Raw genomic sequence first — 27,067 nt, forward strand, 5'->3', positions numbered from 1 at the left:
AGGCAGGTGTGAGCTCAAAAGTGAGGCTCCATGAAACAAATAATAATCATTCTGTCAGAGCCCTGAGAACAGAATGTGTCATGAAGAAAGTAGAAACATCACGTAGATAAAAACAAATGATTGAACATGGCGATGACCAGGCAGCCGCCATACAAATATCTTCCACTGTCATCCCTCCATGCAGAGCCATGGAGGATGAAAACCCTCTGGTGGAATGCGCTGAGATTCTCTGGAGGATCCAGACCAGATGAACTGTAAACTTCAGAAATAGCCTCACACAACCAGTGTGAGAGGCGCTGGGTGGATAGAGGACGTCCTGAAGAGCTGTCCCAGTAATGCACGAACATACGCTGAAAGCGGCGCAGTGCGGCCGTGTGCGCCACGTAACATGAAAATGCGCGCATGGGACAGAAGGAGGTGAGATGTTGCTTCCTCCTCAGAATTATGAGGAAGAGGATAAAAACCCATCCAAGGTTATCACTCTCGATCTGAATGAGTTTGTGATACTTTTCAGAGCAGGGTTAAAACGCAGTGCAGCTGAACTGCTGTCAACTTGAATTCTGAGACATGTAAAACGCTGTTTAGAGGTTACTGGCTCGTTCTGTGTGGGGAATGTGTGAAGAGAGGCAGCTGTGAGATCAGCTGATCTGACCGTCTCAGATGAAACTTTACTTTCAGAGGTGTTTCTGTTTTATATCAAAACATACATCATCAAAAAGCACATACCTTCCCCTCAAGGATCTGTTACCTGGTGGAGGGGGCCGGCAGACGAGCGGAGCGTGAAGTCACTGCCGCAGCTGTGGAGTGCCTCTGCTGCTGTTGCTGGCCAAGGCGGTCCCTCCAGCGGCCGGAGAGGCGGGAGGAGGACTGTGACATCACCAGATGGTGTACAGTCTCTGAGACCTCCTTGGACCTCTGCGATTTCTCAAGGATGGTACTGAAGTTGGCCCAGAACAGCACCTCTGGGGTGATGGGGCCCTCCAGCAGGTCTTTCTGCAGCCTCTCGGACAAGGATGGCAAAAGGAGGAGCCAGGTGGTCCTCTGGATCATGGTCATCCAGGTGGAGATGCGGGACAGGCAGACTGCAGAGGTGGTGCACATGTCTAAGATGACGTCAGCGGCTTTACAGAGAGAGCTCTTTGTCTCCTCCAGCAGGTCTGCTTCCTCCAGCCTCTTTGAGATGCTGTAGGCCAGCAGAGCGATGTTGTTGTTCGCCGCGACCGCCTGGGATGTGCACTGGTGAGCTCGGTTGAAGAGCTTTGCCACCCTCTGGTCATGCTTTCCTGGAGGGTTAGGTTGCCGGTCCATCCTGGAAGCTTTTCCCCCAAGCATCTTAGCCAGGCTTGGCTCCAGGGGGGAGAACCGAGGGGGAAAAAAAACGCAGATCGGTAAAAAGCCCTCCACTCTGGAGATGGAGGTGAAGGTAGAGATGGATGTCTTCAGCTTGCCGGGCCCAGCTGCAGCCTCGTTCCAATGTGACGTCACAGCTGGACAGCGAGGCCAGATGGGATCAGGGCGACAAGCCGGGGCGGAGCCAAACCATCCCGCCAGATCATCCAATCAGGGCGGAGGGAGGCGAAAGACGGAAAGTCCCTTGTGTTAGCAGCCTCCTGGATTATGCCGGGCAACGGCTGGGAGCGGTGTGTTTGCTGACATGGGAAGACCCGAGGTGGCTGAACATCCGTTCGACTGCTCTTCTTCCGTCACTACGCTCTCCAGGAGGGAAGGGGCAGCGAGGTTGTTTCCAGCATCGTCTTTCTCTGAGGAGTCATCCGATTCACTGCGTGACTCTGCGTCAAAGAAAGGCGGTGGCGTTGTCCCGCGCGTAGCGTCCCGCCACGGAAAAAAAACACTCAGTGGAGCTACTGCCCGCATCGCCTTTTTCGAGGGAATCATCCGATTCACCGCAAGGAAAACACGTTAGAAATGGTGGTGGCGTCGTCCAGCGAGTAACTGCCCTCCACAGAAAAAACATTCAGCGGAGCTGCTGCTAACATCGCCCTTTACGAGGGAATCATCCGATTCACCGCGAGGAAAACACGTTAGAAAAGACGACGGCGTCGTCCAGCGGGTAGCAGCCTGTCACAGAAAAGCACTCCTCGGCGCTTACCTTGAACAAGGCTGCACGTCTCTGTTTCTCCTCGGGGAGGAAGAGCTCACCGGGACGGCAGGAGGTTGGCGTGGCGGAGACCCAGGCATCCTTAGCAAAGGTTGTGCCGGTCAAAGCTGGACAACTTTTCCTTCTTTGTTCTTCTGACAGTGTTAGCTAGCTGGCTGAAGAAAATATGGGAGTCGATTACCCGGTCTCACCCTAATTTATACGGACCGGGGGTGAGGCCCACACAGCAGGTGGGCGTGGACTAAAGTTTTCAGTGCTGTGCTGCACGAAGGGATAAACCCACTAGCGATAGCCTTAAAGGGCGAAGCCTATACGAAATAGAACAACATTGTTTTAAGTCATTATTCACTTTAATCATCACCATTCATGACAATGGTTATGACAACAAAGCCCAGCATAAGGCAAATATGAATATCCTTCCTGACATAATTCCTAAAATGTAACAAATAAAATAAATTTAGAGAATTAATCAAGTTTACTTCAAAAATTGTTCATACAAAAGTGCATATGTGTGTAAAAGGTTAATAAGCATCTTTTGTCAGAAAATATATGTACACAAAACAAAAAATTGATGAGAATAAGATGTATTTAATGCATAAGTTCTTGATGCAAAAAAAAAATCTTAATTTTACTTAACCTCTTCAGACTGTACAGCAATGATAAAATAAAAAAAAATTAAAAAAAAGAAATGTAATTTCCTTCATTTTCTAATTCTGGCTGATTATTTACTGTTTAATAGCGCCCCCTTGTGGTTATTTTAGGAGTAACAACACCAGCACCAAAAGTATGACACAAAAATCTTCAGTTTTATACAACGCTCGCCCAAGAAACATTATTTTTTTAAACAAATAAACATGTATCTATATATTTTTAAGCTAAAACAAATTAAAATTCCTTTGCAATTTTAGGACCTATTAAAAGAAAAACAACCCTTCACAATGAAGAACAAAACTAACTAATTTAAGAAAAACTTTAAAAGCCTCTTTGCATCTCTCCTTCACTAAAGTGTATATATTTTTTTAAATCTATAATTGCACACCTTCATTCAACTTTATTAATTGTATATTTACAAAACATGGCAAACTGTAATAAGTTACTTACAAAGTATGGGAAATACGTTTTGTTTTTTTCCATACAAACTGTTACAAATTGCCTTTAAACGACCTTATACGCTTTACATGTCCTAAATTGCATTAGATTAAAGTAATTCTTTATCTGTGTAAATTCTAGAATCCATCCTCAGGCTTTCTGAAGAGTTTTTATTGTTTTTATTTGGATTTTAGCAGTTTTTTCACTCTTTCATTGTCTTGTTTTTGTACAATGAACACATTATATTTTTTTTACACAGGCATGTATTTTAAATATGAACTTGGGGATTTAATTAATTATTTGCGCCGCTGACGCTCACTATTGATCAAATCACCGCTTGACCGACTCCAACCCCAACAGACAGAGTTTGACGAGTCGTTTGTTACGACGATTCTGATTGGTTGCAGCAGGGAGACGTTTTGAAACGCTGAATATGATTGGACGAGCCGACGTTCTGTTCTTTTTTTCATTCCTCTCGCGATTGTTTCCTGTGTGTGGGTTAATGGCTCCTCCTGCTACGAAGAGAGAGATAGAGCTGGCACCGAGCGGTGGAACGGGGTAGTTGAGAGACCACGTAGAAAAAAAAAAATACAATTACACCTCGAATACCGGTGTGGTTTTATCACAATTGTTTTAGGGGTCTCTGGGAATAGGGTCGTCTCGCTGCTAGTTTCGGTCGAGGACAACATTTAGCAGCGGGCGGTCGAGGATAGCGGTCTATTTTTCGACAACCAACTCCCCAGATGAACTCCCTCAGAGCCACCAACAGGAGACCGAGGCGAGTATCGAGGCCGCGCCCGGTGCAGCTCGAACGAAACAACGGGGACAGAGGTAAGCTAGGCCACGGTCAGCTAATGGTTTCACACAAAGCCCCGTTTGTCGGGCGATTCCAGTCTTTACGTAACCATAGCTTGTTTAGCTGAACCAAAGGCGGCGGGTTTAGTAGGAAAACCCGAGGCTTCTTGCTCCGTGGCTCAGGCCAGGCCGCGCTTTGTTTGGCTTGAGTAATCGGAGGTTAGGAGGAGGTTGGGGGTTGTCTTCGTAATGTCGTATGTGGCTACAGGGACATCATATATGGCTCGTATTTCTCAACTGGAGGCAAAAGGGGCGACTTAACACACGCTAATCACAAGCTTCTTGCCCGCTCGGCTGCTGCATTCCCAACTGTCACAACCCCGTTCTGCGGGCGTGAATCTGCGGACTGCCATTTTTGGGGTGTAACGTTAACAAAAACATATCGGCAGCTCCAGCATTTAGCGGCTCTGGCTTCAAGAGGCCACACGCAGATCAGCTGTGTCATTTGGGTGATCATTTCGGTGTGCTCGTCTTTGCAGTTTTAAGCTAATTTTGCGCCCTTACTACCGGTGCTAGTCGCGGCTTGATTTGTTTACACGGCGGATTTAGCAGCTACGCAGTTCAGTTTTTAGCCTTTAGCCGCACGTCTAATCGACTTCATCCGCTGTCCCATATTTGACAGCACCTCATACGAGCGTGGTTAGGAGACGAATGCATGCTGACCAATACGTGTTGCGAGAAACTAACCATGAAGAAAGGCTGTTTGGCTGCAGAGAGCGCATCTGCTATTATCAATCACCAACCTTTGTCTGCCTTACAAACTATTAGACTCAGTGTATGCGCAGTGTGCACACAGAGCATGTGAGCTTAATGTAAAACAGCCAAGCAGTTATTTGTGCCTTTCTCTGCAAGCACTCTATGTATGATGTACTGAAAAGGGTGTTTTTAATACATTTTTAATTGCAGCTTTGTTAGTGTTTCTGTTGAATAGATTTTATGCATAAGATTTTTATTTTTTTTAATCCCTTATTAGATGAGGAGGCTCCTGCAGCCGCTGCAGCAGAAATGGCTATTGAGGAGTCCGGTCCAGGTGCTCAGAACAGTCCCTACCAGCTTCGCCGCAAGACCCTGCTTCCCAAGAGAACCGCTGCTGCCTCTGCCACCGCCTCTGCCTGCCCCAGCAAGGGCCCAATGGAGGTTAGACTGAAGCCCTTGTTTGCATTTCATGTGAATGTCACTGCAGGTTGTGTGTCTGCAGGCTGACTGGTGGAAATGTGTGTCAGGATTTTCTTGTTTTAAGGATCCTCTTTTAAACAGATGTTAGAATAACAAAGCACATAGTTCCCTTGGCTTGACGTTGATGTCCTCCTTATCCTCATTTTTAGGGAGCTTCCACTTCATCAACAGATGCCTTTGGCCATCGAGCCAAGCGAGCACGAGTGTCCGGTAAGACCCACGACCTGCCAGGTGTGTTAAAGTTCCTTAATTAGATCATTACTTTATTTTCTACACTTTATTGTGCTTGAAGCGTTATGATTTGTGTCTGAATTATGTAATAGTTTTGTGTGTTGTGTGTTTTAGCAGCCCCAGCAGAACAATATCTGCAGCAAAAGCTTCCAGATGAGGTCGTTTTGAAGATTTTCTCCTACTTACTGGAGCAAGACCTTTGCCAGGCAGCTTGTGTGTGCAAGAGATTCAGCCAGCTAGCGAACGACCCAATCCTATGGTGGGTGCTGCTTTATGCTCATATCTTACAACCATTAAAGAATAGAGCGGCAGCGTGTCTTAACATTTTGTTATTGTTCTTCATCAATCTAGGAAACGGCTCTACATGGAGGTGTTTGAGTATACACGTCCCATGATGCATCCTGAGCCAGGCAGGTTCTTCCAGGTCAGCCCCGAGGATCACGAACATCCAAACCCTTGGAAGGAGAGCTTCCAGCAGCTGGTCAGTTGGTCTTTCATGTTAATCTTTTATGTTTTTAATTTGCAAGTAAACCATTAAAAGCAATATTGAGTTTTGAAAAGCAATACATAGTCTGGCAGAACCATTATCATTAGTAATATTGGGTGTTGGGGTGTAATTTCAGGTTAAAATATGTAATTTAATCAGTGATTTAAAAGATCTATGCTTCTCCTCATTGTGAGTTTACACCTAGACATTCAACAGAGCCATGCAAATGAGCTCGACTTTGACTAGTCTGTGTAGGTACATAAGATACGTTTGGTTTTGTGAGGTTAATTAGGCAAAAAGCCTTTTCATTGTTATAGCTGCATACAGAAGAAACACTCATTGATGTGTTTAGCTTATTATGCTACATTTTGCTAACTGGCTCATGGTTGACAAGAGCAGACTGTAGTATCAAAAGACACCTACAAATGCAAAATGTGTTGTAAAACATCATTATCTGTGTTTTATTTGGCACCTGTTTCTGTGTATTGTGTCATGGTTGGTTTAAAGTCATCTGATAAATCTGCTGGTTAAACACAGGAAACAAAAATGCTGAGAATATATCTGTTACATAATGCTTTTAGTTAGTTTTCAAGCCTTTGTTTGGGAATAATTAAGGAATTTGGGGGTTTTGTAGTCACATGTTATATGTATACACTGTGTGTACAGAAACTTGGCAATGCATCTAAATCATTTGTAGTTTTTGAATTAGGCTGTTTTGTCTTTGACAGAAGGATTGGTTTGATAGCCAGATTGGATAAAGAGCTTGTTAACCTGCAGCAACTTAATCTTTATATCTTATGTGTTGCAGTATAAAGGTGCCCATGTAAAGCCAGGCTTTGCAGAGCATTTTTACAGTAACCCTGGCAGATACAAAGGCAGGGATAATATGCTGGTAAGAGAAAGTCCTTCATTATTGGCATTTTGCATCAAGTATTTTTTTTTTAAGCATGAATTTGCTTTTCCAAATTGCTCTCTGATGAATTTCAAGTGTGTTTGTTCCATCTCAAAGCGTTTGCGTTCTTTCCTCTTAGTATTATGACACCATTGAGGATGCACTGGGTGGCGTTCAAGAAGCGCACTTCGATGGTCTCATCTTTGTTCATTCTGGCATCTATACTGACGAGTGGATTTATATAGAGTCCCCCATCACCATGATTGGTGCCGGTAAGCATGTTGCTTTCTGTCATTGAGGGATACTGAAGATTTGATGCCTCTGCTGTGTGCAATCAATAGCTCTTTTAAGAAGGTTGATACACACTCAGCTGCGTATGTACAAGGAGATTTAATGAATGGTTTCTGCTTTGCCCTCAGCTCCTGGTAAAGTAGCAGACAAGGTCGTAATAGAGAATACCAGAGATTCAACGTTTGTCTTCATGGAGGGATCAGAGGATGCGTATGTGGGATACATGACCATTAAGGTAATCTCTGCATTCTTTTTTTAAACAAACTTCACAAGCATATTTGTTGTTTCAATTGTTTAATGACAATTATCTTTTATGAAAAAAAAAAAAACATTAATATAGTAGAAAAGCCCAACCTAACTGGTGATTAATATTTATTCAGCAAGAACCATTACTCTTATTTAGAAACTTCTACATTTCTAAAAACTAAAATGTGCTCACAGTAGTGTTGTTTGGCTTTACAACTAAAACTGTAACACTTATGTCTATATAAGGTAAATGTAATATAGTTGGTTTACTATTAAAGGTTTAGTACCCAGGGGTTGACATAAGGAAATTTTCCAGGTTGTCCAGCGGACAACCTCTAGACAGAGTCTCATTCCTCAATATTTTTGGTTGTCCGCAACATTTGCAATAAAGAAGGCAAAAAATGTAATAAGTATATTGCACTATATACAAAGTTTAGTTATATACAAATGTTCTCAGTCGGCCATCTTGTGGACTGCTTGGAGTGTCCAAGCTGCTGAGTTGCAGACTGTTTCAGGAGCTGCTGGAGTGGAACTTCCTCATTCTCCTTGTCATCAGACTTCGCAGCATATTTAAAGCAGGGATTAAAGCAGAAAAAAATCTTTTGACTGAAAATTTTTCTCCACCTGCCGATTGCCCTGCTCCTTTTTTAACTGCATACATGTTACTTCTCAAAGGTTTTCACATAAAGACGAGTGTGCTGTGTACATGACCTTAGTATATGTACACAGTATATAGTGTTTTCTAATGAAGTGTTGAGGTTGTAAGAAAATTAACCTGCACCATCAAGACCAACTGTATTTTGAAGGAAGAGACAGGTTTTAACAATTTTTCTGTAGTTTACTTTCATTTCATTTTCAATTGAGTTGTCAGATATGTTTTAAAAATTATAACACAGGAAGTCCTTTGCAGTTTTTATTTTTATTTTTTTACCAGACATGGATTTTCCCCCTAAAATGGTTTAGTTCAAGGGGATTATATTTACAGGACGTCAGCTCCTTTTAATACTTTTTATTTTTCATATTTGATCTTGCCTCTCTGTGTGATTCTAAATATAATCAAGTTTAGCTCAACCTCTTGTTATTTTTAAAAACACAGTATAGAATTGAATTTTGCAGATATTTATGATAAACTACAAACACCTGAAATTGACCGTCTCACAGAGAAAACTTCATGAGTTTGGGGGTGAAATTAAAGTTAAACAGAGACACACGTTTTTGTTATAATCTGGGCTATATAAAGCAGCAGGTAGGTAAAATGGAACAAGTACACAAACAAATACAAAATACAAGCTTCCGTACAAACATTTGTTTTCACAAATCATGAGTCCACCCTTTGTCCACTAATGTCCAGAGCAAACCTTTTAAATGTTTAAATTAACCACCAATACAAGCACACACACAAACAATCCCCATAGCAATATTTAATCTAATAAGCAAAGATTTTCAACTTAATAAATTATGGTTGATGGCTGAATCAATTAGTAAACATAAAAACTTACCCGAACTTTAACAACTAAATGTTTATCTTTTATTCTGAGCATCTTAACAATCACTTTTTGTTATTTATTTTAAAGCTCGCTTTGCATTACTGTAACTGCGATCGTTTGTGCTAGTATAAAAATTCTGTTTCTGAAAGCTGAGAACTTTCACTTTACAGTTATCAGGCTTATTGCAGCAACCTCACTCTCGCTTAACAACTTTGGTCTACGTGTCTTTCACCTGGTTGACCATCGGACAACCTCGAGGTGAGATCTGGTTGTAAATGGATGGACTGTACTTATATAGCGCCTTTTTATCTTATCAAGATACTCAAAGCGCTTTAAACTAGAATCTGTGTCCTCATTTACCCATTCATACAGCACTCTACTAGATCTCTACAAAGCTAACTGAACAAATCATTCTAAAGAGACTAATCGGTGCTTAAGATCACATTCATACACGGATGGGACACACATCGGAGGCATCGAGGGGTTCATTGTCTTGCCCTGAGATACTTCGGCATGTGACTGCTGGTGGATTCAAACCCCCAACTCTTGCATTGGAGGACGATAGCTCTTACCACTCAGCCACAGCCGCCCGTTGTCCGATACGAAAATAGGTTGTCTCGTACAAACAAACCTCTTATGTCGACCCCTGGTCAAAATAAAAGGATTGTAGTGAAGTTTCTGCTCGGTTAGCAGAGCAGTGAACACGATGACAAAACTGCCATCAATTCTACAGGATAATTGTTTTATTTGTTTAATTCAATATTTTTTTTTTTATGCTGTTATGCACCTATAAACATAGGAAAAAAAGCAACATGTTTTAATGTCAGGGGAAAATAACTCAAAATGTCCACCCAACTTTATTTTTATATTGTCAGATCAGCTGCATATTTATAACTTTTCACATTTTAATTTTAAAAAGTGTGCTTACTTTCTACATTTAAGTTTAATATCACTACGTATAGTAATGTTCTTATATCATCACCTGAACGAAATCCGTCTGTGTTCAACTATCACTGCGATTTCCTGACATTGTTAGCTTGATGTATTGATGGTGGCATCACAGCTTCCAGTAGAAAGAGCCCAATAGCTAGCTAATAGATCAGGTTTACTAAAATAATAACTCTACACAAAATGTAACATCAGAAAGTACCAGGATTTTGGCCAAACAGAACTTGGAGTATAATGCAGTTAGTGCTGTAGTCGTGGTTTGCGTTGATAAAATTTTTTTTAAAAACTGCATAAAAATGGTGAGTAAGAAGCTTTGTTGCTACGGGACTTGCAATGATAACAACCGATGTGCTGGCAACCTCGTGTAAGTTACATGGTTCATGCAGCTTCCAAAGCCGATTACTCGGAGAGAGACGTGATTGTTGGATTCGACTCTGTGGCCGTAGTGACTTCGACTAGACGAATGTAAACAAGAATACTAAATGGCAGGATCATATTTTTAAAAACACTAGAGAGAAAAGACACCATCATAAATCCTAGCATTCTCTACCTGGAGTATTATAAAAGCAGTCAAAGTGGTTTATTTCTAAAATCAGCAAAAAAAAAAAAATGGAGAAAACTTAAATTTCCTCTCTTTCCAAGACCAAAAAAAAAATCAATTGTGGTAATAAAAGAACTTGGATCTGATCAATTTTTAAAGGACATTTTCACTTGAAATATAGAGTAAAACACAGTAATTGATAGATAACAGTGAACACCTACTAACAAAGAAAAATGGAAGCAGCGACTGGCAAAATCATTCATCCTGCCATCAAAAGCTTATGCAATACATGGCTAATCAATGGCATATGTCATACACGAAATCTTCTGTCATCTTCACGCTCCGTCACCAAGGCAAAAGAGCACGAATCAGCACGGAAACGCAGGAAACGCCACACGTATCTTTTCATCAATTGGAGCCAGTTGCCAGACACTGCTAGTCCCCTGCATTGTAGCCGTAGCTTGAGCTGTGTGTTGCTCTGTCCTTCAATATATTCCACGTCAATTTTGGATGTTGTTTTCGTTTAAATTGACATAGACATAAGCATTGGAGGTGTCCATTATACATGAGGTCTGTCGTGCGGTTTGCCCGACATCCAGGACTTTGGGAATTCCCCACAATTCTAGTGACGTCACCCCTGATCGACGCTTTATGGATGTGGTGGAAAGACAGTGTTGTCAACAAGCTTAGTCTCTGTCTGAACTCCTTATTTCTTCAGTTTAATCCAGATGATAAATCGGCGCAGCATCATAACGCTCACCACTGTCTGGAGATCACAGTCAACTGCAGCCCAAACATCGACCACTGTACCATCCGCTCCACATGCACAGGTACTGCACACTAACCCTCGTTTTAATGTGAATATGTACATGAATGCCTTTCTTTAAACTCAGACTTTACAAAAGCAGTATTTACACAAATAAATCCTAAACGGTTTAACATAACACGCATAGCTCTTGTTGTTCGGTCACTTTTTGTCAAACACAATTTTGTAGGGGGATTTGAACTTTCTATTGTCAGATGTTTTCCTTTAGCCCTGAAACCTGAGTTTTATTCAATTTATTTGGTGTATTTAGATATAATTAATTAAATTACTACAATACTAGATTATTGCATGGTGCCTATCATTGTATTTTTCATTTGAGATGTCTTGTTTTGCAATTTATGTACATAGTTTTCAAGTTGGTCTATACCCACCTAAAAAAATATTTCACATTTAACTTTGGCTTATTTGCCTTTTTGAAGAAAATCCTAGACGGCTCCAATTCCAATTATGTCATTCTTGAAAAGCAGTTGATCAATCTGATGTATAAAAATGTTTGCAGTCCTTTTTCAGTATCTTTTGTCAAAAATTTTCTCCAATTGCAAGTATAAGCAAAGAAAGTTGGACTAAATATCACCATGTGGATTAGTTGGTGCCAGCCTTGCATCTTATGCACAAAACTGAGGAATGCTGCAAAAGGATTTCTATAAAGATCCTGGTGTATAACAAGACAAATTGTCACTAAATGGAGGTGAAAGTCAGGTCTTTTCCTACACCCAACAGTGCAGTGTAGATTACCACTGCTCTAAAAAACAAATACTTAAATTATATCGTCATTGTGAGGTGAACGCAAATGCAGATAACCGATATGATGGCTGAAATTTTTTCACTTTTGTCCACCCCCACGATTCTAAGTAAACGGCTACTTTTTAAATCTGTTTTAACATTTGAAGTCTTGAAATAGTCTTCCTAATGTGTATTCACATTTTCTTTCCTCCACTATTCACCATAAAAGTTAAGTGTGTTACATAAATATAAATTAAACGCTCTTCCCTGTTTGTTGTTTACACAGCAATTAGGCCTTCATCATACGTGACTATCGACCGCAGCAGCGTTTATTTTTTCTTTGCAGAGAATTAAAGATTTAAGACAATGTATTTCATTGAGGACGACAAAGATAACGTTACTAACACCGATATATTTTACCTCTATGTTAGATTTATTGTTCTGACTAAAGTTTTACAAGTCAATGGCCTATGCTAGGTTATCTAAACGTTAGCTTGCTAACTTGAGAGGCACATAGCTAATGACATGCGGGTTGGAGGATTGAAGAGAATTTATTATTGTTGATTTATTTTACTTACCATGCTCTGTTCAGCCAAATACACTACGCAGTATTGCTCCCTGATTCGGCTGTGCTGAAAGTGAAAGTTAAAGTGAACAGCCATGACTTGAAATAGTTCACATGCGCCCTCTGCTGGATACATTGTACGATTACACTTTTTGCAAGAAAGGACATGGCTCGTTCCCAGTGTTTATATCTTTGTCTTTATATCTTGTGTGATTCCTTGTGTATGTTCCTTTGTATTGAAACTCTGGCACAACAATTTCCTGTGGGATCAATAAAGTTATTTTCTTATCTTATATCAGCACATGATGGGACAATTATCACCGATATGTCCCCAGACAGCTAAATTGGCCTAAAATATTGGTCCTCGAAAAAGAAAGAAAAAGCTGCCGATGTTAGGTTCTTATATAAGCTGACATTCATATCATGCGGTTTATTTTTGTAAATGGATTATTTTTACAGTTTGTGCCTCACTTTTGTGTGACACTTGTTTGTATTTTTGTGTTCAGTGGGTTCAGCTGTGTGTGTGAGTGGACAGGGTGCCTGTCCAACGATCAAACACTGCAACATCAGTGACTGTGAGAATGTAGGTCTGTACATTACAGACCATGCACAGGTAAGATTAAACACAGTTTATCTTGTATTTGCAACAAATACACATTTAATCAAACTTACTTACATTCTCTTTGCTTCTATCTGTTCGTTTTCCTGCAGGGCATTTATGAAGATAATGAAATCAGCAACAATGCGCTAGCAGGAATTTGGGTGAAAAACCATGGGAATCCCATCATTAGACGTAACCACATTCACCACGGACGAGATGTAGGGGTGTTCACGTTCGATCATGGCATGGTAACGACTGCCATCTCTGTCAAATCTTAAATGTCTCTTGAAACGCCTCAGTTTATCTAATCAGTCTATTCTGTATTTCAGGGTTACTTTGAGAACTGCAACATCCATAGAAATCGCATAGCTGGCTTTGAGGTGAAAGCATACGCTAACCCCACGGTTGTCCGCTGTGAGATCCACCACGGCCAAACGGGAGGCATTTACGTCCATGAGAAGGGGCGGGGCCAGTTTATAGAGAATAAAATCTATGCCAATAACTTTGCTGGTGTGTGGATCACATCCAACAGTGACCCGACGATACGGTAAGGACACTTCTCACAAGATTTATTTATTTACTTATTCATTCATTTAAAAGAAACAAATTCATCAAAAAGGAAAAAACATTGAATGAAAATGGTGCAGAAAGAAGAATATTATTATATCTTCCCCTTATTTAAAAAATATAAAATAAACAACTCAGGCTTGAACAATCCCCAAAGCGAAAGCAAAAAACATCAGGCATCCTTCACATGGCACCATACTTTCCTAACAATTTTAACTTAATTATCTTTTTAAACATATAAATTGTTTTATAAATTTTTATGGTGATATCGAGGCAATTCCACAATCCTGTTCCCTGAATTACAACGCAGCTCCTTCAGACTAGTTCTAAATTGAGGTTTTACAAACATTTCCATTCACATAAGGTTAGAATGACCTTTTTTTTTTTTTTTTTTTACAAATTTTAATTGAATATTTGGGAGTAATGTTTTTTAATAATTTCAATTGATGAAATAATATAATTGTTGAGTGACCATAGCATTTCCTACTAATAATTCTTATAGCTCTTTTTTTGTAAAATAAAAATAGGATTTGTAATTGTTTTGCATGCTTTTCCCTAAACTTCAATACAACAGATTAAATATGGGACAATCATTACATTATACAATATATGCAAAGCTTTGTCATTCAAAAGTTTTACTTTATACAGTAATGCAATTGATTTTGCTATTTTTATTCTTAATTCTTTATTCCATGAGATTTCCATGTCAGCTTCTCATCAATAACGACACCCAAACATTTTATTTCAATAACTATGAATTTCAATACTGTCAATTTTAAATGGGACTTTGATCATTTTATTTTTAGTACTAATTATCATGTAGTTTTTTCCGCATGTAATGACAACTTAAGTTGGAACCAAGTTTGTGTTTTTACGAATTCTGCCTGTATCATTTCTAACATCCGTTCAATATCTTCACCCAAACAAAAAAATGTGGTATCATCTACAAATAAAACGCACTTGAAAAAAGCCCTGACACATCAACCAGATCATTCACATACAAATTAAACAACTTTGTCCCAACACAGAGCCTTGAGGGACTCCATCTATTAACACAAAATTCAGATCTTACATCGTTTACCTGTACAAACTGTCTCCTGTTATTCAAATAACTCGTTCAATAACATAACTCATTATATCCTTTACAAGATGACAGCGAACCATGTCATTTTAAAAGCTCAATATTTTTGTTTTTGTATTCAGGGGAAACGCTATATTCAACGGTAACCAAGGAGGAGTGTACATATTTGGTGACGGGCGAGGTTTAATAGAGAGTAACGACATATATGGTAACGCCTTGGCTGGAATCCAGATCCGAACCAACAGCTGTCCCATTGTAAGGCATAACAAAATCCACGATGGGCAGCATGGCGGCATCTATGTGGTAAATACACTTTTTCTGTTCATACTTTCCAAAAACGATCCTCCAGGTAGACTGGAACATGTGATCTACTATGTAGTTGGAATCAATACATTTTCAGTGCTACAGAAAGCTTAAACACCTTCTTTTACAGCCCTGTTAAATATTCTCTTTTGTTCTTTTAGCACGAGAAAGGCCAGGGAGTGATTGAGGAAAATGAAGTTTACAGCAACACGTTGGCTGGAGTCTGGGTGACCACAGGCAGCACTCCTGTCCTCCGCAAGAACCGCATCCACAGTGGCAAACAGGTACAGTTGTGCCCCATTTGCACTGCCCCTAATAAGCCTCAGTCTTTTATAAATAGCTTTTTATGAGCTGAATACAGCACCTCAGACTGAAGAAGTCTTTCGGATGAGAGAAGAAACGTTTCTGCATTTTTTTGTTTTGTTTTTTGAACGTCCAGAGGACCAAACTTAACTTTTTGAGATTCAAATATAAATGTTTTTGTAGGATCTGGTTCATCAGATTTAATTCAATTCAGTTTATTTATACAGCGCCAAGTCACAACAGAAGCTCTCAGGGCACTGAACAGAAACATTCATATATAAAGATAATTTAATATTATTTATCTGAGGGGCAGACTGCTTTGAGTAACTCATCGCAGAACTCTCATTAGCAGGACTTGGATTCTGGACACGCCTCCAGAATTGGTCCTAAAGTGCAGGTGCAAATCCAGGCTGAGCTGAGCAGAGGTGTGCAGGGCTGAGCAGAGTTGGGGCTGATTAGGAGCAGTGTAAATGGGGCATTAGGGACACACCGATGCCATGTTTTTTCAAACCAATTACAACTACTTTATCATCTTAACATGATAACCTTAGGGGAAAATGACATGGATTTACATTATTGTGATCACACATCTTAAATCAGTTTTAATGTTTCTTTGTCATCTTATTAAAATATCTTCTTTTCTTGTCCATTGCAGGTTGGTGTATATTTCTATGACAACGGTCACGGTGTGCTGGAAGACAATGATATTTACAATCATATGTACTCTGGTGTCCAAATAAGGTAATAACCATTTCCAAACTTAATGAAAGGCAAACATTTTAAAACAGAATCTTTTGCTTAAAAAAACCTTAGGATGAACATTTATGAAGGATTTTAATTTTCACAGAACGGGGAGCAACCCAAAGATCAGACGCAACAAGATATGGGGAGGCCAGAACGGGGGGATTTTAGTCTACAACTCAGGTTTGTATCTCCCTTTGACTCTGCATTATTTTGGTGGTTATGTAGTTAGCTCCTTGTCTACTCCTGATGTCGCCTCGCAGGTCTGGGCCTAATCGAGGACAACGAGATCTTCGACAATGCCATGGCTGGTGTGTGGATCAAGACGGACAGCAACCCCACCCTGCGAAGAAATAAGATCCACGATGGAAGAGACGGGGGCATCTGCATTTTTAACGGAGGCAGAGGTACTTTAACAAATAATGCCTATTCAAGTTCAAGAATCTTTATTATCCCCAAGGGTCAATTTGTTTCGCAGTCAGTAGTAGGTGCACAAAACATTGAGACGCTAAAATAACTACTGAAATCATCGCTGTTTGTTGAGAAGCCTGATCACGACAGGGATGAATGAGTTTTTTAGTCTGTTCGTCAAACATCTGGGCAGCTGGTATCTGCATCCAGGTGGAGTCAACCTGAACTCACCATGGAGTGGGTGATCAGGATCTGCCAGAATCGGCCTGGCCTTGTTCACTGACCTCGCCTTGTGTTGGTCAGTGACGTCCTGTAGGGCTGTACCAGCAGTTTTACTGCACATCCCGAGAGTTTGTTCCTGTTCTTGCACGTTAACAATCCAAACCAACAAATGAAGGTAAAAGTTAAAGAGACAATCAAACATTCTCATAAAAGTAGAATCAACATTAAAACCACAGAGCTTCCAGTAAAAATACATTCTCTGCTGGGTCTTCTTACAAAGTGAGTTCACATGTGCATCAAAGGTCAGTTTGTCATCAAGAACAATTGCCAGATATTTTTATTGATGCACCGCCTCAGCAGCTTCACCGTTAATGACCACAGGAGTGGCAACTGAAGTCTTTTCTAAAATCAATGGCCATCTCTTTTTTTATCCTTATTATCAGAAAGATCATCTGTACATGTAAAGCTCATGATGAACTTGTTACCTGCAGGTCTGTTGGAAGAGAATGACATTTTCAGGAATGCTCAGGCTGGTGTGCTCATCAGCACCAACAGCCATCCAATACTCCGCAAGAACCGTATTTTTGACGGCTTCGCAGCGGGTAAGCTTTACAAACTGAAGAGCACCGATAAGGTTTCAGTTTTTCTCTTTTATCAGATCGTTTGCCTTTTTTTAATCCAGGTATTGAAATCACTAACCATGCCACTGCGACTCTGGAGGGCAACCAGATCTTCAATAACCGCTTTGGGGGCCTGTTTCTGGCCTCAGGAGTCAACGTCACTATGAAAGGTGAGCGTCTGATTGGTGGACTTTAGTGTTGGCTCAGCCGCACGTCGGCTCACTAACCACCTTCATCTGATTTGTATCAGATAACAAAATTCAACATAATCAGGATGCCATTGAGAAGGCAGTGAGCAGAGGACAGTGTCTCTACAAGATCTCAAGCTACACCAGTTACCCAATGCACGACTTCTACAGGTAAACTTTTGAACATTTATGTAAAAGCTGAAGATTTACTGTGGTACTGTGCTGATAATATACAGCTTTACAGTAGATTTTGCTGTAAAATTAGATGTTGTCGCTTATAGTTTGTTTCCTCCTAATTTAGAGATATTTTAAGACGTTTGTGAATGAACTATGAACTAGTTCAAACAAGTGAGAAATGTAAAACAAATGGATAAATTTCCAGTTTAGTGACATATAAATTAAAAATGTTATACACACAAATTCCTGTTTGTCTGTGTTTAAAATGTTGATTTCCGTTGTCCTTTTAGATGCCACACCTGTAATACAACAGATAGGAACGCCATCTGTGTTAACTGTATCAAAAAATGCCACCAAGGACATGATGTAGAGTTTATACGGCACGACCGGTAAGCTTCGCCGCCTTGTTTTTCTTCTTTGTCACGCATTAGAAACAAAACATGACTGCGTGTTTCCTTAGAGCTTGCCCTCAAAGAAAATAACTCTGCTGTATTCTTTTAAAGGGGGAGTCAAAGGGGTCTCAAACATTAGTTCTTCTTATCCATGAGGAATATTTTGGGGTTAACTCAATTTTAGTTAAAATGGCACACAGTCTGTTTGCTAAAAAATATAAATAAATAAAGAGCCATGAAACTGGACACTTTGTGGATGAGAAGGTGCTATTTATAAGACTGGGTTTGTCGCAGCTCCTCAGACTGACTGAAGTGTTTTGGATAAAAGACGAAACGTTTCAACAAGAAGAATCCGTCCAGAGGACCGGACTTTATTTTGTTGGATGAAACTGGACGAGTTTTGGGGGATGCTCTAGAAATGTATTTTCAGACAAGAAAAATTGTTGATTTGTGAATTGCCTATTTAATAAAACAAAGTCATTTATGCCCATCACAATCATAAATGTAATAAGAAATTTACAAACTGTATTTATGACTAGATTATTTCTGCTCCAAGTTATGTGTTGACATAATGTTTGTTCCTTTGATTTGAGGCTATGAGGAATCATGGTTTAAAAGATGTAAAGGAGACGAAACTGAAAACAGTCCAGTTCAAGGAGTAAAACTCAATGGAAACACTAAATACTTTAGGACACGAGCACAGGACAAATATAAGAATAAGACATGGATATGTTGGAGATGATATGGCTCAGAAGCCAGTCGTTACCAAATGTTCTGGGTGTCCTAAATTGAGTACTTACTGGAGAGACATTCATAAAACCTTTAAATTTGATTTATTATTTTTGGAATTGAAATACCATCGACTTTTGTGACTCTTTACTTTGCTGATGTTGCTATCATGGAACAGGAAACTGTTGCAGACCCTCTTAGTGGTGAACAAGAAAAATATTACCAGAAAATGGCTCCACCCAACCCCTACAGTGGAAGGGTGGTTGGATATTACTTTGGAAATATTCAAGATGGGAAAGTTAACTTATATCCTGAATATCCAAAGAGATCAATTTGATCGATTTTGCAACAAGTGGATAAAGCATGTAACCCCAACTAGAGCCAGATTTTTATAACTTCTGTCACGACTTCTCCCCCAACTGGTGAATGATGTAATACTGTTTTCCTTTTTCCCTCTTCCCCTGTTTTTATTATTATTGTTTACTTTTTCTCCTTGTAAGCTCCCCTGGTTCTAATGAATATAGTTCTCATCTTTACTAATATAGGTTATTGAGATGCTACGATACTTGTGAGTTAAGTGAAAACTAACAAGAATGTTCTATCAGTTTGTGTGGGGGTTCCACAGTAAATAAGTATTTGTCCAATTTAAAAATGGCCGCAGTTGATAAAGACTGGAAAATGGGAAGATGCTTGTAATATGGAATATTTAATTTCTTGTAAAATATGTAAATAAAATTAAAAGAAAAAAAAACTCACCAAATGTTCAAACAAAACTCCTAAAAGCGTTGGATCAGTTGCTGGATGAGCACTTTCAAAATTACAAGAACATTTTTTTTTTTTTATTGTTTTTAGTAAAAGATGAAGCGAGAAGTTTTATGTCGTACACAATTTTTTTGAGAGAGGTCAGTAATACCTTTTTCAGTCAGTCGCCATTTAAAAAAAAAAAGGTATTTAATTAGTTTTGTTCTAAATGTTTTTACCCTTATGTGTGATGTGCTCCAGGTTTTTCTGTGACTGCGGAGCGGGAACGTTGTCCAACCCGTGCACGCTGGCCGGAGAACCCACGCATGACACGGACACTCTGTATGACTCGGCGCCGCCCATCGAGTCCAACACGCTGCAGCATAACTGAAGGCGTGCGGTTGAGTGAACGCCCTCAGATAAGCATACAAAACACGTTACGTTGCACACAGACACACACACAGTACCATGCACGCATCCACTTGCAGCTATAAGAGCCCAGAGAGACTCCGATTGCGGCGCTCTCGGACGGTGTCGCAGTGGAAGAGGCTGCAGAGGAAGCAGCTTCCTCTGGCTGCAGCCGGACTTGCTGCTGCAGGTCAGTAGAGGGAGGCGGTGGAGCTGAAGATAAACTGACAGAACGGCCTGAAGAGATTCCTCCCTGGAGTATTTCTTACTGCAGTCTGTAAACTAAGAAGATGGGAATAGAAGGGCTTCATTGAGAGGGCCTGATGAAGTCAGCTGGTACTTGAAGTATGAAGATCTCCCCTCGGTTTATCCTCTTCTTCTTGTTCTTCTTGACAACTGCTGTCAAAAAAAAGGGACTTCCTGCTTCCTCGCAGCTGCCGTCCCTACCGGATGCTCAGACAGTTGTAACTTGGCAATGGATGTGTGAATGTCACGCTGTGTGGATAAAAAACCAACAAAAAAAACATAACTGTGTGACTGATGGAGCACTTGGGCCTTTTTTAAAAAAAAAGAAAAGAAAAAAATGTTCTGATATTGAAATTATTTCAATTCTTTCTCATGTAGTTTTGTATTTTAAAGCAAAAAAGCTGACTGTATTTGAATGTCTTTTATTTTATTATATATTATTATAATTATTATTATTTTTCTTTGGTTTAACGTCCCCACCCCCCCCACCTCGTCGAACTGCAGGAACTCCCAACGTCCCAGTGCTGAAATTCTTTCTGTGAAAGAGAAACTCGTTTAAACACTATAAACCCTCTCCTGTGTGTTGGTTTAAATGACGGGTGGAGTGGCTCCACGGTTGTACAGAGATGTGTAAATGTGTGTTGTGTACAGTGCAAGTTGTGTGCGTGAGAGTGCGTTTATATGTTGATCCAGTCAGTGTTTTGTGGAGAGGGTTTCAAACAGGAGGCAACCGAGCTCCTTTTAACTGGAACTACAGTCCGTCTGCAGTCGTCCCCCTGTCCTCCCCTCCTCCAGTGTATCGTGGTGACTTTGGCTCCTCATGCAGCCTGAATCGTATGCATGTATCATAACATCTAGACTTAATATATTGTGAAGTATTCAATAACCATTATGTAGATGCTAGTTGGAATTCAAAAAGGGGTATAGTTTCTTAGAAAGACAAAAGAAAAAAACGAAAACTTGCCATTTCTAAGAAAATAAAACTTTATTAGATCAAAGGTGTGTGTGTTTTTATTTTCTCTTGATGAGATGCAGTTTTGTGGGGGGGAGGGGGGGGGGGGGTTAATTTGAAGAACAAAAGATTCAGTTTGACTGTTATAACAAGTACAAGCTTAAAAACTAGACTGTTTACCACTAAACTATAATTTTCAGAGATTTAATTGTTTTCAGAAATCTATAGGATTGAGTCATTTTGCTGAATTAATTGAAAATTTTAGATGTCACTGTTGCAAGGACATTTCTGAAGAAATGCAACCTCTGTTTGCTAAAAGTGGTAGAGGTTTAAAGAAACTTTTTTTTTTTTTAAGTTAAATCTGTAAGGTGCTCAGTATGATCACCATGGTAACCACTGTTACTCCCTGACTGCCAAGTTAATGAAGAGCAGAGCAAATGAACAGAAAATGAGGCTCAATCGCTGCGTGAAAACAAAGTTGTCTTAAATTTCTTAAACGGTGACAGAAGACTAGTAGTCCTACATGACTTTACGTTTTATATACCGGTAGATGAGAATCCTTCACATCTAGTTTTGATATTTTGAGTTAAATATCGAGTATAACTGGATCTTCGAGAGAAATCCGTAGGTCCTATGGCATGAAGAGTCACATTAGATCAAACGAGACAAAAATCCCCACGTTTTAATGCGAGGCTGAGACAACAAAAGATAGCGTGACATCAAGTGTTGCACATTCTGTGGGGAGAAAAATTAAATCCTAAAAATGATAGAGTCCAAACTTTAAAACGTATAAAACGTCCGTTCAGACGCGTAAAGCCCAACTTTCTGGTACTCGTGTCTAAAGGCTGAGTAGTTATTTTTTATAGTATTTCACTAAAAACGCATAGATCTCTTTATCTGTTTGCAGTTTTTTTGCGAACATTATGCAACGCTTTGCTGCCAAAAGCCAAATGATTTCCAGTCGAGCCGTACATTTTGGTGTAAAAGATGCTTCACGCCAAGGCGGTGCAACAAAAAATGTTGGACAGCAACTTGAGCTTCATACATGGATAACTGCTGAAAATAACAAAAACGGAGAACTTGCGTTAAATGTTCCAAAGTGGTATGGATTGTGTATGAAATGTGTTTCATGCAGTTACTTTTTAGAATAGTACCAATTACATCTGAATTCACCACCAGCTGATGAGATTACTGTTAAAAAAAAAAATGTTTATAGCAGAGCTCAATTTAAACCAGCAGGTGGCAGCATTTCATCACTTTTTCCTGACGTCATGGATCTCCCATTGGATGTTTTATGCTTTTATTGCTGTCATAAACCAGTCATGGTCAATATAAATTCACATTTTTAACGAGTTTATTTTATAAATAACTTGATCATCAAAGGGAAATTAAACTTCTACAGAGTAAATCGATTTCAACGACTGCATAACTACACAGTCCTGTCAGGTCATTTAAGACAAGCGCCTAATCCTGGTTTGATTGAGCAAGTCTGATTTTTACAAAATTGCTCAGGTTGTGGGGGGATCAGCCATGAACAAACACAAATTCTTTAATGGATCTGGGTTTGGGCCACTCCAGAACATTCACCATTTCCATGTATCATCCTTGTGCGCTTTAGGTTTTCGTTTGCTGGAAAAGAACCCTCCCAAGCCATAATTCTTCTGCAGACATCAGATTATCCTCCAGGATAGCTTTATATTTTGCAGCATTCATTTTACCTTGTAACTGATTAACATCATAGCATGATGCTGCCACCACCGTGCTTCACAGTTGACTTTGTGTGTCTGATGGCCAAATAGACCTCACTCTGGTCTCAAACCACAAATTTCCTCCACTTGACCATGGAGTCCCCTCCATGCTGTCGTCCTCTTCGCCACTCTCCCATAAAGCTGACTTGTAAAGAACGAGAGAAACGGTTGTTGTTCGCAGTCTCTCCCGTCTCACCTGCTGAAGCTTGTGACTCCATCAGCGCAACCACAGGAGTGTCACTATTCACCTTCTTGCTCGGTTTCCATTTGTGAGGACGGCCTGCTCTTGGTGGTCGATGGATTTAACAGAACTGGGAAGGTTTAGTGTCACAAAAGGCCAATTACCAGTAATACTGACCATGATTGATTTATAATGGCAGTAAAAGTGTAGTTTGTTTTTTAAATAGAAAAACAGAAGCCACACAAACTCGGAAGAACTAAAAGTTGGTGTGGTTCTCGATCTATAGGGGTTGACCTCCACACGAGGTCAAACTCGTGTTGTAATTTGTTTTTAACGTGACCAGCAGAGGAATCTGTGCAGAACACGAGTTTGACACCAGCCAGCGCGACATGAATGACTTTGACGTGACCAGATGATGCTGGTGGTTTTGCCTGCGGACACGCCTGGTCCAGTTGAGAACGTTTTATAATGGTGGGTTTCTTGGAAACCTCGATCAGCTGATCACGTGTTTGCACCGACACGGTCAACGGCACCATTTTAAACAAGTTTTTTTTCCATCGAGCTGTAAACCTCAGTTCTCAGCGGCTTGAGTGCAGCGTGTGCTATTAAAATCCAAGGTGTGACTCCGATTTACCACAAAACTTGAATGAATCTGAAACATTTTGACCCAAAGGCAGCAGGATTAGTTAAAGGCCTAGCATATCTGTTTCAAATTAAGATTCTGAGAAGGGAGGGCGTCGTAGCCGTCTTGGTCAAACCCTGTAGACGTCACGCACAATCTAATGCGAGATCTCACAAGATGTTAGCTTTCAGAGAACGTTTAATGATTCTCTGCTACTATCACTAAATATCTGCAAAACTGAGCCCTTTATGTTTGGTCTGTTAGCTGTGACAGAGCTGACTTCAAAAGTTGAGTTTTAGATGTGCACTCCATTAGTTTCAACTGTTTTATGAGAAATTTTGCTAACAGACAAGCAGGACTGATGCCTAAGATTTGATTTTGTGCACTGGGTAATGCTTGGACTTGCGAATAATTTTCAGCTACAAACAGATCCTTTTTCTGCCCAGTATCTGTAAAATGACTTGTAGTTTTTTTGTTTGTTTTCTAAGGTCGATTAGTTTTCAGTGTCAAATGCAGCCAGCAACAAAGATGACCCTGAGGGGGAAAAAATTAAATAAATCTTGAATTTATGTGGACACCTGGGACAAGATCAGTAATTTATCAGCAAAACTGGAACCAGGACAAGATTTGGCCATCTTCTGGTCTGCTCCAAGTTCAGCCTTTAATAGAGAAAAACAAACAGAAAGTTCCTGGAGAAACTTTGATGAGGACTGCCACGTGGCGGCCATTTTTTATTTTTTGATTCGACAGTGGTACAGTGTGTTGGGCATTGCTCTCAGTTATTACTATTATCTGTAAAAATGACTGATCTGTAGTATTTTTCCTTTTTAGCTCGGGTGTCCAACTCAGATTTTTGATTTGCCATCAGTTTATTAGGGATCGTTCTCAGCTACCAATACAAAATTCAGCCGAATGGCTCTAAAAATGGCAGAGTTTTGTCTATTTGAAATTAGCTTTGGCGGCCATCTTGCACTTTTACATTTGATTTCAGAGTGTGTTGTGCAACGCTGTCGGGCACCACACCAAATTTCAGCTCAGCATCTTTTAAAATGGCTTTTTTTTGGTATTTTTTCCCTTTTAGTCAAGTTGGCTATCTTTGATTCTTAATTTGCATTAGGAATGTAGAACTCTCCCAATATCTCATATGATTGAGTTATCTACAATTTTGATTTAGCTGTTGCAGCCATCTTGATCGGGGTTTTGTTCAGACACCTCCCTCCTCCAGGTCATGCGACCTCAACATGGCAGATGCCGTTAATTCTGTGATTTTCAACGAGAAAAAATGGCGTCTTTGTTTGCAAATTATGTCGCCATGGTAACTCGAAACGCCATTGAAAGCAATAGCACACATCACGGTGCCGAGCCGGTCGTTTTGATATAACGTTTGTGGGGGAACACGTTGTGGTTCAGACCGCATTAAAGTTGAAGGAAGAGTAAGAACTTCTTCAGGTGGATAACAACAGGGGGCTGTCTTCAGGAAGTCCCCACAAATGATCAAATATCAAAGTTGAGGGAATCAGACTAGATTAAGTCCTAAATCCAGGTGTAACACTTTCTCAGGAGTCATTGTGTTGAACTGGACACAAATAAATCTCTTCTGTGCGCCAGATGACTTCTTCTGGGGGAAAACTTGAATTACACACAGCAAAACCCGTGCTGCAGTTTTATCAAATGTGACGAGCAGAGCCAAGAACACAAGCCTCGGAGCAGAACACCCGACATGAATACATCAGTAACAGTGAGCAGAGAAGTGGGTCGAGCGGCCAAACATGGCTGCTCTCACATTATGAAGTTCTTAGAAATCTCAGTCAGATGAAGACATGCTTGTTTTGACACCGCTCAGATGATAAAACCACGTTTGAAACCCCAGAATGTCCTTTAGTCTTCAATCAGAGTCACAATAAGAAACAATTCTTTATTGGAAAACTATACAGTGTAGGAGCTCCAGTTTAGTACAGTACACGAGTTTTACGAGAACAACGAGAGTAAAAATTACGCAGTTTTCACTGGAACACAGCGAGCGAGGAGCTCACGGACGTACGGGTTATTTTTGGTGATCAACTCCTGCTTCATCCTCCTGAGCTCCTCCTTCACCTCCTCCTCGGTCATGGTGGCAACAGGGAGAGATTTCACCTTTTGCAGAAAGTCCTGGATCAGGTTTTCTCCCGCCTGAAAAAACGTCAGCACATGGACATTAAGAACAAACGCTGCTCGTCAGTCAATATTTAATGTTCGAGATCTCAACCACAACAAAACATGAGGTCATGATTCACAGCTCGGCTCATTCAAACTTAAGTCCTACTTGTTTGTCCATCCGCCGTCTCTTGGCCTCTGGCTCGTCCTCCCGCTTCAGATGATCTCCTGCGGGCTCCTGGAACTCCTCCAGCTCCTCCGCCTTCTCCTTTGCCACCGCCAGCACCGACGCAGGGAAGCACGCCAACTCAGCGACGTGGATTCCAAAACTCTGGTCGCACACACCTAAAGACGCAGTTCAGTTAGTTACCCCAGAGAAATAACTGTCAGGAACATTTATTCAGACCTAATTTATCAAGTAGGAGAAGAAATTCATTGTTTTTCCTATTGACGAGAACTTGGATGTACATTTACAAAGTATTTACTGTTGGAGACGGCCCGATACAAGATGGCTGCCACAACTAATGAAGCTTAGCAAACACAAAAATGGTCATAACAGTTAATTTTACAGATGCTTGGTGTAGTAGATGAGAAGAATGAATCGAGATCTTATCTGAAATTGGCAATATGCATTTCCTCGATGAATCTTAGCATTATTTATATATATATAATTTATTAACTGAACCCTTTTCTGTCAGCTCAGCATCAAAGCAAAATCTCAAGCTTACCCTAACAGGCCACCCCAGACCAAATTTATTTTTCAAAATTTGTTTTTATGAGCACAAATCAAGTGCAGCTCGTTTTACTGAGCTAAGAAAAATGTAACAAAAACAAGTTTCACTGTCAAATAAGACTCCCAGCATGTTGTTAAATTTCGAAGAAATGCAACAGTGAGATCTCACGTGAGCGCTACAGAAGCCGCCAATCGATTTTTGGCACGACACCGGTCCACGTTTCCCAGGGGGCAGCAGTGGCGCCTAATAAATGCGATTCATATGTTTTTTTTCTCTTCGTGATGATTTTTTTGACTGATGCGACTTAAGCCCTATTTGTACGGGATTAGTTTTACCTAAGGACCACGTGTAATCAATAAACTACTTCCCAACATCTGTTTTTTATGTGGCACATTCGCACGGGATAACCAAAGACTGATATTTAGTTGAAATTTACAGACATCTTCCGGTTATGATGTTAACGCGCTGCGTTGTCACGACGCTCCTGGACA

At 40.3% G+C, this 27,067-nt stretch overlaps 2 protein-coding genes across 2 annotated transcripts in view; one reads left to right on the forward strand and one right to left on the reverse strand.

Annotated features, from left to right (window-relative positions):
- The first annotated feature begins 3,710 nt into the window (after positions 1 to 3,710).
- fbxo11b (F-box protein 11b) lies at positions 3,711 to 20,531 on the forward strand. The gene is made up of 22 exons (XM_037691502.1): positions 3,711 to 4,039; positions 5,037 to 5,200; positions 5,389 to 5,470; positions 5,585 to 5,729; positions 5,822 to 5,951; positions 6,766 to 6,849; positions 6,989 to 7,121; positions 7,269 to 7,375; positions 11,081 to 11,192; positions 12,983 to 13,089; positions 13,188 to 13,325; positions 13,407 to 13,624; positions 14,848 to 15,028; positions 15,190 to 15,312; positions 15,987 to 16,072; positions 16,179 to 16,255; positions 16,336 to 16,479; positions 17,197 to 17,307; positions 17,388 to 17,495; positions 17,576 to 17,684; positions 17,981 to 18,079; positions 19,814 to 20,531. Exons 1-22 carry the CDS (start codon positions 3,952 to 3,954, stop codon positions 19,941 to 19,943), a joined length of 2,676 nt encoding a protein of 891 aa, XP_037547430.1. The 5' UTR covers positions 3,711 to 3,951; the 3' UTR covers positions 19,944 to 20,531.
- A 5,170-nt stretch (positions 20,532 to 25,701) lies between these two features.
- msh2 (mutS homolog 2 (E. coli)) overlaps positions 25,702 to 27,067 on the reverse strand; it is an 11,285-nt gene continuing 9,919 nt past the window's right edge. Inside the window, exons 15-16 of the mRNA XM_037691138.1 lie at positions 26,012 to 26,187; positions 25,702 to 25,878 (exon numbers count right to left, since the gene is read on the reverse strand). Coding sequence (XP_037547066.1) covers positions 25,702 to 25,878; positions 26,012 to 26,187 — 353 coding nt within the window. The remainder of the gene's footprint in view (positions 25,879 to 26,011; positions 26,188 to 27,067) is intronic.

The sequence above is a fragment of the Nematolebias whitei genome, chromosome 17 (assembly GCF_014905685.2).
Source record: "Nematolebias whitei isolate Nwh7 chromosome 17, NemWhi1, whole genome shotgun sequence".
Lineage (NCBI taxonomy): Eukaryota > Metazoa > Chordata > Actinopteri > Cyprinodontiformes > Rivulidae > Nematolebias > Nematolebias whitei.